Raw genomic sequence first — 16,571 nt, 5'->3', positions numbered from 1 at the left:
TTAGCGAGCTTCTAGACCCCGCACTCTGTGCCTCATGCCCATATCACTTGATCCGTGACACTGGAGAACATTCGCCTCCAACATCTTCAGCATTCTCCAAATCCCAATGTTGACATACCGACAGCCTCTTACACTGTTCATAATTACCATTTTTAGCGAAAGGGCGAGTAGGGATGGTGGCAAGGAATGGATCTGGCTGGTATGTGCTGCGCTCGATGGTCCTGATCACGATTTGGTCAGCTTCCGATTTGGCGAGACCAGGCTGACTTGATATCCATGATCATAGCCAGGAATGCCGCGACAGACATGTGAAGTGTAAGTATTTACGTCGTTGGTTTTTCCCCCCTTCGCTTGGTCTGTTTCGGTAATTAACACCGCAGATACTCGGATTGGAGGCCAAGCTCATATCACACCTGCTTACTCTATCTAGGTGACAAGATCGAACCAGTCTGTGGTAGATGTGCTTCCACAGGCAAGACATGCACTCGAGGACTGGTATTCAAACGTCAGAAAAGTAATTGTGTGCTGTTAATTCTTTCATAACCTGATCGTTGACATGTCACAGAGGAATTTTCCCATGACCGTGATTGGTTCGCGTTGAAGTCAGCCAATGAGTGTAAGTATTTTCGTGTTTCTATGAAGCGACGAACAAGATCATTGGATTGCAATTTTTCCCTCTGTTCAAGACAGTACCCTACGTATCATGCCGCCAGTGGCAAAGAGTCCCGCTCGAATTCCCCCGCTTCAGTGGAGAAGGGAACAGTGACTGACACCACGTTAGATCAATGGATCGATGAAAGCAAGAATCGCATGGACGATACCGGTGATTCTGCTTCGGAAGATAAAGATGGAGATGGGAGTACCAATGGACATCCTGGCAGCCTTTCTCCTAAAGATACGCATATGCGCCACAAGGCACAAGTCCCCTCGCCCGTTTCCACTTTAGCAATCAGTCCTCACCATAGCGAGCACGCGCAATCTCCATGGCCAGCTAACCTCGGTGGAACACCCGAGACTGTTTTCCATACTCCTCCACATCGGCCTGTAGAGCCTAACTTTTCTCATGCTCACCATGTATTTTTACCACCCGACATCCCGCCACTAAGAGATCCTTCCAGATGTGAGTTTACTGTCATACAAACAAGACTTTCGCAACTAACGAAATCCTCAGTCAACACGAACCAACCTCCTATCCTCCGGACCGACGACTCGGTGTGGCCTCTCAAAGATGCCACGGAAGCCCGTTTGTTTCGGCACTATGTTCAAGATCTTGCAAAATGGGTACGCTCTCGTTGTGTCTGATCTAAAACTGACTTGATCCTGACTCTCAAATACAGCTGGACCTGTGCGATCCAAATCAACACTTCCAAGTCGAGGTTCCAAAACGTGCACCAAAATACCCCGTTCTGCTGAAGGCCATCCTCGCCTTATCAGCAAGACAGTTGATGCTCACAAACCGAGCCAGCGAATCCAACGAGATCGCGGCACGGCAGTACTATGACCAATGTATCAAACTGCTGATTCCCATGCTCGACAACGTCATCACCAGAGCAGACGAGACTTTATTCGCAGCGCTCATTATCCTTCGAGTGTTGGAAGAGATCGACCGTAAGCCAACCCACCGACGAAGATGTATTGATACTGACCTGACATAGTGCTCGAGACTGGCTCCCAAGACACCAAACACATTCAAGGAATCCAAAGTTTCGTTCGCGAGCACGGCCCAAATGTCATGCAAGGTGGGCTAAGCGAAGCAGCCTTCTGGGTTGGTCTACGGCAGGAGATCTACGTCGCTACAATCACACACAGAGCTGTTCAGATTGATATTGGCCACATTGATCGAACTGTCGACCCCATCACAGATTTCGGCTGGGCAAATCGAGCCGTGGTGCATCTCGCAGATGTTTTAAATTGCTGCTTCGGAGTGAGGGGAGTCCACCCCGTCCACTGGTCAAGACTCCAGGCCGAAAGCCATCGCTGGCAACGTGACAAGCCGGATTCTTTTACTCCTTATTACCAGAGACCGGCAGATCGCAGCAAAGGAGAAGCTTTCCCAGAGATCTTGCACATCCATCCGTGTCACAGTCTGTGCCCAACTTCCCGATCTTGAGTTTTCAAGCATTTACTAACACTGCGTTTAGTAATCGGAATCCAACACCACAAACTCGCACAAATCCTCCTCTCGATATACAACCCCAGACGACCTCGCATAGGGAAAGACCGCCAAGAAGCCGAACAAGCCATGGTCGTAAGTCCAGCCCACCACAATCCCAATCTCACCTTCCTCCCCTTCCTTCCCCTCCTTCGTCAATCTCCATCTAAACTAACACCCCACACACAGACCGGAATAAAAGACAACCTCCGCGAACTCTGCGGTATCGGGCTCCACAACCGGTCCACTCCCCCCGGAATGTTCACAGCCTGTATGGGCATCGCACTTTGTAAGTGTCTCACATCCATCCATCCATCCATCCGTAACCCATCCTTCGACTTCCCGTTGAGTGAGCTCTTGCTAACTGTGTTCTTTTCTCTTTTCTTCAGGTGGTGATCGTTTTAGAGATAGACTAGAGCAAGAAGCATTACTTGAATTACTGATTGAAACCCAGAAGGATCACGCGAGGCCAACGGCGGCGATACAGATGCAGATGAAGTCCAATTGGGGGTGGTCAGAGTATGCTGTCACGTGAGAGAGGCGCTTGACGCCGACCTCACCTTGCTCAGTATATCCTCCCCGCTCGCTCAGTGGGCTAAGCACTGTCCGAATTTCTGCCAAAAACCCAGAGATTGTTTATACCGGGTGTTGTTTTTGTTTTTGAGGAGTTTCGGACGGTATGATGTGTAAGGTAAGGCCGACCTGGATTGGGAAAAAGGAACACGGCGTTTAGACTGGTGATTGTACAAGCTTTGGCTCCAACTGTGCGATTAAAAATTACCTGGAAGGATTATAGGGGTCTTGAGGCTCCAGAGCTGCAACACCAGACATCACTTCAATCAGTACGGCTCGGTATATATCACGTGACAGAAAGTCTCAGAACGAGAGGATGTCTTGCCATCCGGAACAGTTAAGGACGTGTCTGACTACCGTGGCTTTTACGCCCCCTGACAATCTATTGTCCACTGTTTTGGTGTCTTACACCATTCGAGAAACCTCAAGCCTATGCTTACGTGTGTACCGAACATCTGGAAAGGCAAGGCGGATTAAAACTTCAACACATCCACAAGAAGCTCTTTCCTTAGATCGGATCGCGATAAGTACATGGCTCATCGTGTTTCATATATCCTAATAATCGACAAAAGCTCTAGAGACTTCAGAAAACACCATCAGATCTCAAATGCCGAACTCCAAACTCCAAACTCCAAGCACCACCTTCAAACAGGTATCTACCTTATGTATCGTACCAGCAAACAACCCAGACTCCACCACACCACGCCATACCATCCAAGTCAACCAAATCAACAGCTAAGATCCAAACACTCCAAGAAAAACGAATCTTCCACCGCCTGCACCGGCCACCCCATCAACCCCCTCCACTCCTCCCCCACCACCCCCTCAATCCCCCTCACCTCCCTAACCCCCGTCTCCCCAATCCACCAAATATCCCTAAAATCCGCCAAAAACGCAAAGAAATGCGCCAGCACCACCAACGCCCTGGGTCTCTGCTCCTTCACCAAGAAAATGAACTCGCTCTGCACCATCGTAGGGAACAGCACCAAGCGGCGAAAGATCGACGCAGGAGGCTCCTGGGCCGCGATGGCGAGCTGCACGGATCCGATGTAGCTCAGTGTACTTTCATAGGCTTCTTCGATGCGGGCGTTCCAGGGCTCGGTGAGGATGTCGTTGGGTGTGCGGCGGAGGAGGTGGAGGAGGTCTTGACGGTTGGAGGGGTGGAAGACGCTGGTTTCTTCGCGGAGGAAACCGCCTGGCTTCATGCCTGGGGCGGAGCGGATCATGGAGCGCATGATGGAGTTGGGGTCGTTGGCGATGTACTTCCAGGCTTCGACGTTGAGGCCGCGACCTGTCGTGCTCGACATCTGGAGCCACTCTGTGGGAGGCGTGTAGGGTGTTAGAGGCCGCTCTTGGAGGAGGGCGAAGGTGCAGACTCGGAGGCAGGAGGAAGTTATGCAGGCTGCGTCGGCGTTGGAGCGGCTGAGTTGGCCGACTTCGTCGCGGTGGGAGCGGAGGGTTAGACCAAGGTATTTTTGGTAGGTGGATATGTGGGAGGGGTCGTTGGGTTCGAGTTTGGCGATGTGAAGTGCTGCTAGAGTGTATATTGAGTATAAGAGAGAGTTGTGTTGGAATGCCAGATGGGGAATAGCGATCCCCCATTCATGTTGTTGTCTGTGGTCATCGGGGAAGTTCAATGTCATGCAAGTGAAAGCCATGTACTGGTGGAGGAGTCTGAGTTCGGTCAAGCGTCGTTGACTGCACTCAGAGGGTTCATCGCTTTCTGTAGATTCCGGTTCTTGTTGCGAATGGACTTTGGGTCTTATCTCGTATGTTTTTGGCTTGGTGTTTTGCGATTGTGCTGGTGTCCCTTGACGGCCCCATACACAAGTTGTCTTGTGTCTCGCACAACTTCCACATGTGGGATGAACTTCATTACACTGTCCATCGTCAGTACGGAGATTTTGAAAAGAAAAATGCTTGAAATTTCAAGCTTGTCTTTGGATTTTGATCCAATTTTTTTTTGGCTCGGGGAAGCGAAGAATGAGAAACGTTGGACATGGTGCAGTGCTTCTGGAGAAATCTCCGAGACGAGATGTTCAAAAAAATTACACCCATGAGCGAAAGCGAGCCACATACCTTAACCCGTCTCGCCCTACATTGCTGGCAGCCCGTCCTACTTTTCTTATGGTGCAGCCTGGGGGCCGTTTTGCGAACATCCTTCTCTGCCCCCGGAGTCCAACCAACAAACATAGCATCTACTTCCGGAGTTTTAGAGCTTCCACTGCGAGACATCTTGGGAGATGGAGTATGTTTTTGAGGCATCGTGACTTGAAAGGTAGTAAGACGAGCACGAGGAACAATCGTTTATAGATCAATTCCTAGTTCCTATCAAGTTTTCCATGTGTATGTATGTATTGACCACGGGATGTTCTGGTGAGATGACAAAGAGTCTTGATCAGCCAACCTAAAAAAGGCTTCAGGGGGTTGGTCCCCGGTAGATTTGATTCGTATGAATTCGCCTTTCATTTGGCTGCATTCTGCAGGGTTCCCACATGAGATATCCTCGCTTCCAGAAGGCTCAGCCCTATGGATTTTGGTTAAGAGGCTGGGAGCTCCGTTGAACCCCACTGGCTCCATAAACAGGGAGAAGTGTCCCCAATGGAGAGACCAATGACCCTGGGGACATGCTTTCCCCATTCACTCTGGGCAAGCAAGGCAGATAGCATGCACGATCTAAGATCCTGATAGGCTCCGTCGGCTTCGACGAGCCTGTCGAAGACCTAGTCGGTCTGTGGAAGGCAGCCTCAATAATCAAGGCTAACTTCCAGGAGCTTACGGAGATAGATGCGGTAGAACTAGGTAGCGATGCCAAATTCCTCCATCCCAAGCCCAGATCCGAAAGAGTTCTTTTGTTTGCCTATTTTGTACAGATCTGGGAGGCGGATTTCCGCTCCCGGCTGCCGGCCCCTGAAGACAAAGCATCCACAACCAGCCATCAGCCTCGTTGTCAATTCCAATTCCAAAACCAGTTCCAACTCCATCTCCACAATTGTCGCAACCCGACGTATCAAACCTTTGACAATTTCGCAAAATCCGCAGCGGAGCTCAATGGAAAGGCAAATCGCATGGCCATTTGGTATCGGAGATTCAGCCCTGAGTTCGTTGGCCAAATGCATAAGAAAAGAACCAATGAAATACTAAAGCTCGTGAGATTATCCAATAGAAGTTCGTTGAACGAGTCATAATAAACAGCCACTTTCAAGTTTGTTGACTGAACAGCATCCGCCCACCCTCCTGTGCATCTGGATTGGACAAGGATCCCACAGAACTGGTCAATGCCCTGCAGATATAACCATAACCGCTGTCCGCAGATCGTGCCTCGCTTGCTATTCCTTGCCATTTGACAGCAAATGACCGGTTTCAATTGGCTGTAAGATACGAACAACTGCCCCGTACCGAAAACTTGCATGCCGGCCCGAGGCGCAGGGCCTGTTGCCGAAAGTAAACATCGTCTTATGGCATTATCTTGATCCATACTCTCTGTTCAGAACGCACCATGTCCAACAAATAGATTGGGAACCAAGGCAGTAGTTAGGCTGTGAATGTCATTTGGTTCCCACCAAGTAAGCACGATGCAGCCCTCGTAGCGGCGTGTGTGTTTGGCAGCGAGAGAAAGGAGAGAGCAACGTTGACCTACACCCGAACGTTGCATAATGACTGCATAAATCGGCAACGCAATTTCCAAATTGCTCAAACTAACGCTGAGTAAAATGTGCTTCTGTTGGTTCTATTAACGGCAGATGAGGATTCTACTCTCTGTCAGCAGCATTGCGCCCGCACCATCACCCGCACCACCCCCGCACCATCCGCACGGCAACACATCATATAGCCCAAGCCAAGGGGGTCTGTATACTAGATTATCACTTTGCGTAACCATCCATAGTTGGTGATAGCTGATACTTGTCGAAACTGTTAGAAATGCGCTTTCTTGGTCGGCCACAGTCTGACAATTTGTGGTCCACATTGGCTTCATTTTTCATGTCCAATAGATTAGTGTCGGGAGTTCCTGAAGAATATTAAGAGAAATATAGGTGCCGATGTTTTGCGGGGCGAACATGAAGAGTACTTTGATTCGACTCTAGCGGCCTTTTGAAATTGGTTTGGTCGAGTGATAGCTTCCCATTCCAGGTGCTGAGAACTTGATGCTCAATGACAATGGTTGAGTTTCACGAGAGGTAGCTTTGCAGAATCTTTGGCGTGAAGATATGCTTCAGCGAAACCAGAATGATACCTGTTGGATGTGGACTTCGTGTTCTCTCAACACAATACCATTTGTAGATTTTCCATACCGTTGAAGCTCTCCATCTTGCTTGATGTACCGCGCACATTGATACGACATGTGATTTGTGTACGTTCCTGTCTCGTCATCTCTTCGAAAAGTGTGCGTCCGAGGGTTGAATTGGTGGATTTCGTATGAGGATGATTTTAATGCAAGAATCGTGTGAAGATTGGCGATGTTATAGCAGCATCCAGAAAGCTTCGAGTACAGTTAGCTTATATTCATCATATACAATGGTCTTTTGAGGGAGAAAACTAGTAGACCTGATGATTGCGTTGATATCCAAATGATGCCTAAAAGTATCTGTGGACGAGTTTCCAAGAGATTATGTCCAACAACTGCTGCCGCTGACCATCACACTGGCTTCCCAGATCTGCCGATCGACCCTGGATGATATCGCGACATCCAAAGGCTGATTTATTTGCCATCATAGAAGCTCGTTCTGTTTGCGCAAAGGCTTGAGCAAAAGATGTGAAGCAGCAATGTCGTGATTGATCAAGTCCAGCTGGCTGTGAAGCACTCGTTCGTCGCGTATTGCAGAAGCAGAATCACGATCTTCTTCGAATTTAATTTCGTCTCGTCTTATGGCTCGTCGGTCCTTAATATCAGGCGATGGTGTCTCTCGAAGAAGACGGGAGGTTGAAGCAATAGAACAGATGAGGAGAAGCAGTAAACAAGAATGTCAAGTTTGGCAAGCACAGAACATCCGTACCAGAACAGCAGGGACGACCTGTCTTGACACCTCAAGCTCCCTCGTCGACCTCGACTGGAAGTCACTAGAACTGATCATAGGGATTTGCACCAGCCAAGCAATATTTAAGCCTATCTCCGTTCTCGCATATTCGATATGGTTTTCAGGATAATTCCTCCAACGTGCGGGACGAAAGATCCCGCTTCGAAAGCGAAAGCGAACCGCACGCGTAGACACCCGGCAGTGTAGATTGAAACGGGCGGGGTTATCACCATTGGATGATTAGAGAGGCTTTCTTGAAGTGATCATCTGGAAATAATAAATGTTAAATGGCTCTCCCAGTGAAGAATCGAGAGTGCTGGAACAAAATGGTGCACGTGTGGAAATTCAGTGGACGATGGCTGAGACAGCGCCTGTGGCTATCATTGAAAAATTGGAGGAAGCTAGCCTGGCGAGCCTGGAGTTGTTCCCTAGGATGGTGGCCTTTACTTCGTTAAGCGTGCAGGCACTCTTCCAAAGCCTGCAATTAAGCGAGCATATGCTGAAATTGGACCATTTAGTTTCGTCGCCAGACCATATAGAACAGTGTTTCTGATATTAATGTTTCTGATATTAATGTCCTGGCAATAAGGATAGAAGCTTCAAGGAATTGACGCTCATCAATTGCAAGTTGTTCGCAACAGTTGAGAATTCATAGTGTTCAAGTCATGGCAGCATCTCGGTCCCAAGCCAAGCAAGCCCGGGAACAAAACATAAGACTGAGCATCCTGCCATGCGCATTTCCAACAAGCCATCATTGGACTTGTTCTCATTTGATACCATGAACGAGGACGGTATCAGTCCCCCATCCCGGAAACCAATTCCCCACAAAACAAAAAACATCTACGAATCAAGCGCAAAGCACCTCTCACTACTCTCCTCCCTATTGCCCCACCAATACGGCATCGTCGTAATCTTGCCACTCCCAAAACACAAAAAGATCAACAACATATTCAAATTAAACCCCGCATCAAACGCCGCCGCAAGGATATAATTGTACTTCGCCCACAACTTATATCTATATCTAAAAGCCCAATACATGACTACAAAACTCCCGATGAATTGAGACGTGTAGCCAGTGCTGATATTCCCGTAGAAGTTTGAGAGGCACGAGAAAAAGATTGTGGTGTTCCAGAGACGGAATTTGAGTTTGGAGTCGGGGAAGGTTTTGTGCATGAGGAAGATGAGGACGGGGACGAGGAGACCGGCCAGGAAGCCGTAGGGGACGACTTTGAAGAGGGGTTCTTGGAAGAGTTTCTTTGGGCCCTGGATTCTATTAGTCATGTGTATCATTACGAATGAATCTTTGATACTTGCCACAAGCACATATTGCACAGATGTTGAAAGACTGCTTGCAAGTGATTGACCGGTCCACTGATGTGTTGGATCGTCCTTCTCTCCTGTCAGGTAATCGAATTTCGAATTAATGACCCATCTGATGACTGCATAATTGATCGGAATACCTAGTGTAGCACCGAATATCTGGGAGAAGAATGTGGCTCGTGGAGGAATATGCATGTAATGTCCAATTTTCTGATCCTGCAGCATGTACTGAGCTCGATACCAAGCATCGCCAGCGATAGAGCTGTAGACTGTGGCACCTGTCGGGTTCTTGTGTCCCTTGACCGCATTTATCATCAGACCGTAGAGCAGCTCGTTTGTTGTTCCAATAGGAAGTTGGAAGTTCGAGATTGCGTACAGCCAACCGAGGGGCGTGACGATTATCGCTCCAGTGAGGAGTGAGACCAGATACGTCCACCATGGTATGTAGAGGTGATCACTTGCCACCATGGCAGTGATAGCAACAAACGAAAACAGGAAGAGAACAATGTACCACCACAGCGGGACCTCTTTGTAAGATCTTTGAAGGATGTTGAGGCGGTCGTTGTAATGGAAGTTGATACTTTCACCGTTCTTGCTGTTGTTCCGGGCTCGAAGCTTCTTGATTGTCGCTCGAAGCTGTGAAAACCCGAAGAGTGCCATCCATGCCAGAGCTGACGTGTAAGAGGCATAGTCGAAGAACATTCCCCAAAGCATTTGGGTTCCGAGGTACAACGGCCCGTTCTCCTCATATGCCGTCTCATTCAGAGTTGCTTGTGGGGTAAGCAAGCTCGTTAAGGGATATCGAGTTCCGTTTGCTGAAGCATTTAGTTCCGGAGCTTTCAGAAAGCCGTGGAATACATACCCGTCAGAACATGGTTGGACATCAGCCCATGCTTGTAGGATCCCAGACTTCCCCATTTCGCAGCAGGAATGAGGACCCAGCAGTTCACAGCAAACGCCAGAAATATGATAACCTGAGTCCAAAACGGAGTCAAGAAGAGACTGCCGTTGTTTCCCAGGCTCGATACGTTTGACCAATCAAGACTCAGATTCAAGAATCCCATGCCTCCGAAACCTGCTCCAATGAAATTTGCTGTAGCATTCTTTGGAGCTACCCAGCAGAGAAATGCCAATGATCCTAACATGGGAAACGCAAATTCGGGTAGGAATTGCCACAGTGTGACTGCTCCAAGGACAGCCCAGAAAGTGTGCATCTGTTTTCTGGAAGTGGCCGAAGGGTACTCTCTTTGTTTCTTCTGAGTCTCGAAGAGCGCTGTTTGACAAAGGGCTTGAAACCTGAGCTTGAGTTATTCGAACTTTCATCTAGTGTGCGGAGGAATATTTACCATGGATACTGGGGGTCATATAGGAGAAACTGTCGGGAGATGGCGGCGAATGAATATCCAGTAATGACTACTGACCACATGAAAAAGATAGCAATAGCGGGGTGGATTTTCTGTCCGAAGTAAAGCTCTGCAATTGATACAGGTGCGTACGCCAAATTATATGTTGCTCCAGACGCAGCGGAGATGGTGACCAAAACGTGCTCTTTCACTCCGAAGGGACCTGGATTCAGGTTGAACCCGTACGACGTAAATGGTACTCGAACATTCCAAGCTGGGAGGACCTTCGCCAGCCAAACTCCGACATAATTTGAGGCGATCTGTACGAAGAAGACAGAGTATGGCGCATAAGTTGTCCGGTAATGGCTCATCTGGGACAGGAATGCTCCAGGAATGATGAAGATGATGCAGAGGACGAAATACCGAAAAGTCAGAGTCGGTAGGTTTGGGTCATCCTCCAAGCTGACAATTCGTCGGACGTTGATGGGAATGTCTCGAACGGTAGGATCATCATCTCCAAAGACTGAAGCGCTTTCATCACCACAAGTTGAGCTTCCTGGAACGACTTTCTCGTCACCCACCTCGATTGCGGCATGCTTCGATGCTGCTGGTTTCGGATCTACCAGCACTGCGTCTCCCTCGAAAATCGGTATTGGAGTTATAGGATCGTTCGTCGATGGCTCATGTTTGTCCTGCGTGCGAAATCTGTTGATAAGTTTGGACGCCATTTCCTGAGCTGGCGGGGGTCTGGGGTGGGGAGCAGCCAGAAGTTCGCCTCAGGGGATCTGTCGGATTGTATACTAGTTCATGTATGCTTCTCGACATATATTTAGTTACCCAACTGACTCCCTGTCATGATAGCATTTGCTTCCAAAAGCACGCAACAAACTTTGTAAATGAAAAGGATGCAAGGAGACCCTTCTAAACGAAGTTCAAACAAAGCTCACTGGCTCTCGTTTTCCCGTGATGACATTTCTCGCGATTTTATTGCGTAAAACAAAAGAGGTTCGCATAAGAATACCAAGTTTGGAACGAGTTGGTGCAACTAAAGCAGTAATTTGTGATGAGGATCTGAAGGCGTGATAACACCTGCCAAACTTAGCCTACGGTCAAGCATTGGAGGAGGCGGGAGGCTGCAGCTCGGCGGTATTGGCAGTGCTTATTCCTTCCTCGACCCACTACTAACTAGTACCCGTGCCGTCTCGCCGGCTTCTAGAGTAAAAGGCGGATGAGAGTTCTTTAGAAAGCTGTTACTGCATCCATGGAATTCGTGGTCTTCGACCCACCAAGTCTCGTAGCAAACTTCATATGCCTCAACAACCCCCATCTGAACAGGAAGAAGTGAATGAAGCCCTTTTTGATACAGCTTCACTAACATTTGCCGACAATTTTGGGACAAGGGCACTGATAAGCTAGTCGTCAATGATTGGTAGAAGAAACCTTGTGACCGGGAATGTATTCAGGGTTTCACGGCGTTCAATATACTGGAGCAAGGGCGACTGCCAATGTAATTGCAATTGGTCTCCGAATCCGAGCTGCTCTTCGACTTGAATATCACCCATGTATCTATCCGTGTGCGACTCGAAGCATAACATTTACCGGACCGCATGTTTCCGTGATCTCCAACATTACCCCGCACCAAGTCCCTCAACTGAGTTGTTCGCTTTAACGAACGGTTCAGGGCGTCCCGAGATCCTGTCATGAATTACTAACTCCTCAGCAAAATCATACGGGGACTGAACACCCAAGCTGAAGTAAATTTGAAATTGGAGGTTTCTCTGCGCCTCCTGGTGCGCCGAATGGGAACTTCCAGAAGGTCGCTTCAGGTATACAAGCCCCAATGAGAATGGCCATGCAGACAACAATAAACATCCTCTGCGGCTCCTTAAAAACGACTCAAGACTTCTAAGGTGTATAAAAATTGTGAGAAGAGTTGGGTATATTAGGTCATCAATTATTCGATCCGCTGACTCCAACGAAGACCACCAGAACCGCCGCATAGGTAGCCGTTGCAATGAACACATTCTCACTCTTAGCCTGCACAATCGCTCCAAGCACGAAGCCAAACAATACCACAGCAACACTCACAACAATCAAACTCTTCTCCTTGCTGGCATTGAAACTCATCACTATCATCGGAACAATAATGCTGGCCCCACTGCACAAGCTCAGAATTGTACTGGAGATGACCCTGACAGCAGTCGAGACTTTGGTTGGAGCTTTCCCCTTCGCATAGTACGCTGGTTGGAGCTTCTTTTCCGCGGACGACCAGGTAATCCATTTGGGAAGGTAACCTTGTAAGATTGTCTGGAGCTGGCCTCCGACGGAGCGAGGACTGGGTGCGCTGTAAAGCCAGCCGTTTGAGTGATGTCCTGCGGAGAGATTGTTGTCGCGCAGATTTTGGGCGGTATTGATGAACGCCTGCTCTGAAACACCCAGAAGATGTTCATTGATATACTCGAGATCTTTCATTGCAACCGCTGAACATATTAGCGGTGGTCAATCTGAGAGCTGAGGGGTGGCGTACCTTGGTCGTGCAGAAGGGTTCTCAGCCGTTCCAGATCATGCCATGATGCGTTTGCATCGTCCAGAGTCTTTCTGCTCAAGCAGCTCAGCTCTTGGCACATATGCTGTAGGCTGTAGAGTCGTAGGGTACCATAATATGGTATTGATGGATTACTGAGATCTACACTGGGGTCGAGATTGGTTGCGTATGCTGCAAGTCCCGCAAGATAATGCTCTGAAGGTGGCCATTGTCCGTCGAACGTAGGCTGAGTGTTATGATCTTCACGGGATCCGTTACCTTTGTACGTTCGATGAAACTCTTCGCGAACGATGTTGGAGACTCGGGTCTGCTGCATTTGCTTCTCCATTGTATATGGAGAAATGAAGAGGCTACCTAGACTCATCCAGTTTTCAGCTGAGTGCCAAGAATAGAGACGACACGTGATAGCACTGAGAACGTGAAGTGAATGCTGATTGACTAAATTCATTTGGGAATCATCCCAAAATGAGAGTCCCTACCCTGCAGTTGAACTTATGAGAGAGAATGATTGTGATTGTTGAAGTTATTGGACAGCAGATGAGTGTTCTGACACCACGTGGGAAGTCTCTTCCACAGGCTGTGCACTCGCTAAATATTTAGTGCCCAGTCGCTAAAGTCAATGGCCCAGTGGCTTGAGCCTGAGACAACGAGACAACTTAATTTTCTTCTTGAAAATCCTGGATTCTACCACATTGTGAACTCTGGACATTCATCTGAAATCAAGCCTCCCTAAGCTATGTCGAACTTGAAAATTACAACCAATCATTAAACCATTCCACTGCCCCTTTGAAAGCTCTCTCCTTCGCCAATCTCACCTCCTTGATACTCAAATCCCCACGAACGCTGAAACCGTGCTTCGTCCCACTGAACACAGTACTCATCCAAGTAGCACCCGCCGAAGTCAACAAGTCTTCAGTCTGTCGCCTTTTCTCAGGCGGTAAGATATCGTCTGTCTCCGCAGCATACATAGCAAGACTTTTACCTTTCCCAATCTTCGCGACTTCCTCCATGGTGAAGAAAGACGCATGATTGACAACACCCACGTCGAGAACTCCAGCTCCCATCAAACGCATAACATACCGTCCCCCAAAACAATAACCGACTCCTCCGATCTTGACACCTTTCCCATACGTGTCACGAATGTACTTGATCACCCGTGCAAGCAGCAGGTCAGTCACAGGAGGCTCGTGCCGCATCTTCCATTCTTCGAAGGCCTTGGGTCCTTGCTGTATCCACCACGGAGGCTTCAGAAAAGGATATGCATCTGAACTTTCGGATTTGTCTTGAAGTGGCGTTGCAAGACCTCTGAGCTCATAATTGGGATCTTTCTTATCTTCTGTCCAGGGGACTTTAGCCCCTGGTGGGAAATTTGGCTCAATTCCCTTTGGGAGCCGAGCCTGTCCAGCGAATTGGTCTGGCATCAAAACATCGCAGTTGAGATGTGATGCGAAGGAATCAGCCAGAAGCTGGGCGTTTGGTAAGTATATCCCATGACCTTCAGTGAGGAAGAGAATGACTCTTTTCTTATCGCTGGGTTGTACTTCTGACTGCGTTTTTTGGAGACTTGCCACATCGGACTTTGACTTAATGGCTCGAGAAACGTACGTGTCGATTCCGCCGACATCGATGACTTCCCCTCTTGGATTCCCTTCCCAAATGGGACTTGGCGAGGACGGATCACAACACGGGTGCAGTGCGTTGTTCATGATTCCACAATAATGTAAGTGTCGACTAAGGATGATGAGTTTGGAGAAAATGCGCTGCTTCATATCTTCCTCTGTCATTCATAAGGCTACGCCTTTTGTTTGACGCTCGGCAGAATGTTTGTCTTGCCGACTAGCTGAAAGCTCAATCATTTCCCAAGCTTTCTGATTGGGCTTCGGCCTTCATATATCAAAACTCACCTCACAAACATGGTCTTCTTCATCTACAACTTGCACAAATTACACATACGTCTCAAGGTATGATCGAGTCTTGGTGGAGCTCAATGGGAATTCTTTGGCGAGTATGCTGGATCACCACGGAACCTCTGACATCGTTCGTCTCCCTAAGCAATCGATGGCTCAGCGGATTTTGTCTTGCCTTCAAGCTATTCGCCATGTATCTCCTAACCTACTGTCCAGCAGAGGTCATTGCCATTTTCTGCCGTCTGCAGCTTTCAGAATCCGGGGTAGAACTTCCCCAGAGAAACCGGGACCCCTGAAATTCCTCCCCGCACCTTGTGGGGCCCTCTCCCCGAGATCATCACGAGGATAACTCACAACGCCCCTCACAAACAATGAATGCCCAGAACCCTCTTTTAAGAGTCTGAAAAGGACAAATTTCGAAGATCTGATATTAAACTAAGTTGGGGCAATCGAAATTGAAATCGAAATGCCAGGTCGTCTCACAGAACCCAACTTCAAACATATTACAGTCAAAGAGCTCCACCCGACATTCGTTGCCGAGATCCAAGGAGTTGATTTCTCAAAACCGGTTGAACCGGATGTATTTTCTGAAATCAAAGCTGCACTGGCAAAAGTATATTTCACTTTTTCTCATATCCTCTTATCCTCCATCCTCCTTAACTCACTCCACCCGCCCCCTTACGCTTTCTTCAGACGCAGGACTAACACTGGAGTCAGTACGGCGTCTGTGTCTTCCGCTCGACAGGCCTAGATGACACCCGGCACGTCGAGTTCTCACGTCTCTTTGGCGACCTAGATGATATCAAACCGTACTTGACCGGTGGACGAAAACCCAAGTTTCTATACCTGGAGCTGTTTGATGCGGGGAATATTGATGATGCTGGGGAGGTGGTGAAGCTTGATAGCCAGAGAGCTCACTATAACAAGGTTTGTTCCTTCTGCTCTATCCTGTCCTCAAGCTCCTTGACGCCATTGCATTCTGAATTTGGTGCTTCCTGAGAACTGTCCAGAAAGACCCTTTAGTCTTATATTGTGCAACCACATGTCAAATATGGGTCAAAAATTACGCGAGAACCCTTGGACTGACACACTCCTTCAGGGAAACACCCTCTGGCATATCGACTCCTCTTTCAATCCCCGGCGCGCATCCTACTCTCTCCTCCTGGCACATACCATTCCCCCACCAGGAACTGGCGGCTCAACCTTCTTCGCCGACACTCGCCACGCCTATGCCACTCTTCCAAATCCACTCAAAGGCCAACTCCAAGCCAAAAACTACACCGCTGCTCACTCCCTCTTCCACTCCCGCAAGACCGGCTCCCCAGTCTACTTCGCTGATCTGGACCCCACAGCGCATAAAATGGCATTACACAAGATGCTGCAAAGACACGAGCCGAGTGGGAGGATGAATTTGTACGTCGGCGCACATGCACATCATATTGTTGGAGTTGGTAAGGATGAGAGTAAAGATATCTTGCAGCGGTGCATGGAGTGGGCGACTAGAGAGGAGGGAGTGTGTGAGGTGCAGTGGGAGGCGGAAGGCGATTTGGTGATTTGGGATAATAGGTGTGTGATGCATAGGGCGGGAGGAGGGAGTTTTGAGGGCGCGTGGAAGAGGGATATGAGGAGGACGACGGTGCATGATGATAGTAGTACGGCTTGGGGGGAGAATGATAGAGGTGATGTGAAGGTGGGGTTTGATATGACATCTTGAGA

General features: G+C 48.6%; 6 protein-coding genes across 6 annotated transcripts; 2 read left to right on the top strand and 4 right to left on the bottom strand.

The window, feature by feature from the left end:
* Positions 1-35: 35 nt before the first annotated feature.
* ONS95_010938 (uncharacterized protein) lies at positions 36-5,061 on the top strand. The gene is made up of 11 exons (XM_058504525.1): positions 36-199; positions 287-315; positions 431-514; positions 566-616; positions 782-1,120; positions 1,172-1,281; positions 1,338-1,608; positions 1,656-2,084; positions 2,142-2,248; positions 2,342-2,441; positions 2,542-5,061. Exons 1-11 carry the CDS (start codon positions 174-176, stop codon positions 2,685-2,687), a joined length of 1,692 nt encoding a protein of 563 aa, XP_058359080.1. The 5' UTR covers positions 36-173; the 3' UTR covers positions 2,688-5,061.
* On the bottom strand, positions 3,454-4,990 carry ONS95_010937 (uncharacterized protein; the record flags this gene model as incomplete). Its single annotated transcript, XM_058504524.1, has 2 exons — positions 3,454-4,605; positions 4,805-4,990. The coding sequence occupies 2 exons, from the start codon at positions 4,988-4,990 to the stop codon at positions 3,454-3,456; spliced, it is 1,338 nt and encodes a 445-aa protein (XP_058359081.1).
* Positions 5,062-8,580: 3,519 nt separating the features above from the next.
* On the bottom strand, positions 8,581-11,131 carry ONS95_010936 (uncharacterized protein; the record flags this gene model as incomplete). The annotated part of the gene is made up of 4 exons (XM_058504523.1): positions 8,581-9,003; positions 9,055-9,875; positions 9,923-10,356; positions 10,407-11,131. 4 exons carry the CDS (start codon positions 11,129-11,131, stop codon positions 8,581-8,583), a joined length of 2,403 nt encoding a protein of 800 aa, XP_058359079.1.
* A 1,222-nt stretch (positions 11,132-12,353) lies between these two features.
* On the bottom strand, positions 12,354-13,276 carry ONS95_010935 (uncharacterized protein; the record flags this gene model as incomplete). The annotated part of the gene is made up of 2 exons (XM_058504522.1): positions 12,354-12,883; positions 12,931-13,276. 2 exons carry the CDS (start codon positions 13,274-13,276, stop codon positions 12,354-12,356), a joined length of 876 nt encoding a protein of 291 aa, XP_058359078.1.
* Positions 13,277-13,700: 424 nt separating this feature from the next.
* Positions 13,701-14,654, bottom strand: ONS95_010934 (uncharacterized protein; the record flags this gene model as incomplete). The annotated part of the gene is made up of 1 exon (XM_058504521.1): positions 13,701-14,654. One exon carries the CDS (start codon positions 14,652-14,654, stop codon positions 13,701-13,703), a length of 954 nt encoding a protein of 317 aa, XP_058359077.1.
* Positions 14,655-15,321: 667 nt separating this feature from the next.
* Positions 15,322-16,569, top strand: ONS95_010933 (uncharacterized protein; the record flags this gene model as incomplete). Its single annotated transcript, XM_058504520.1, has 3 exons — positions 15,322-15,468; positions 15,573-15,782; positions 15,955-16,569. 3 exons carry the CDS (start codon positions 15,322-15,324, stop codon positions 16,567-16,569), a joined length of 972 nt encoding a protein of 323 aa, XP_058359076.1.
* Positions 16,570-16,571: the final 2 nt, after the last annotated feature.

Source organism: Cadophora gregata (genome assembly GCF_030347475.1).
Source record: "Cadophora gregata isolate MNR1 chromosome Unknown scaffold_5, whole genome shotgun sequence".
NCBI classification, from domain to species: Eukaryota; Fungi; Ascomycota; class Leotiomycetes; order Helotiales; family Ploettnerulaceae; genus Cadophora; species Cadophora gregata.
This window is presented reverse-complemented; position numbering and strand designations above follow the sequence as displayed.

Coding starts and splice junctions, on each gene's coding strand:
- ONS95_010938 (XM_058504525.1), top strand. CDS start 174: ATGGTGGCAAGGAATGGATCTGGCTG. Junction 2,085..2,141: donor GCACATCCATCCGTGTCACA/GTCTGTGCCCAA, acceptor CACTGCGTTTAG/TAATCGGAATCCAACACCAC. Junction 2,249..2,341: donor AAGCCGAACAAGCCATGGTC/GTAAGTCCAGCC, acceptor CCCCACACACAG/ACCGGAATAAAAGACAACCT.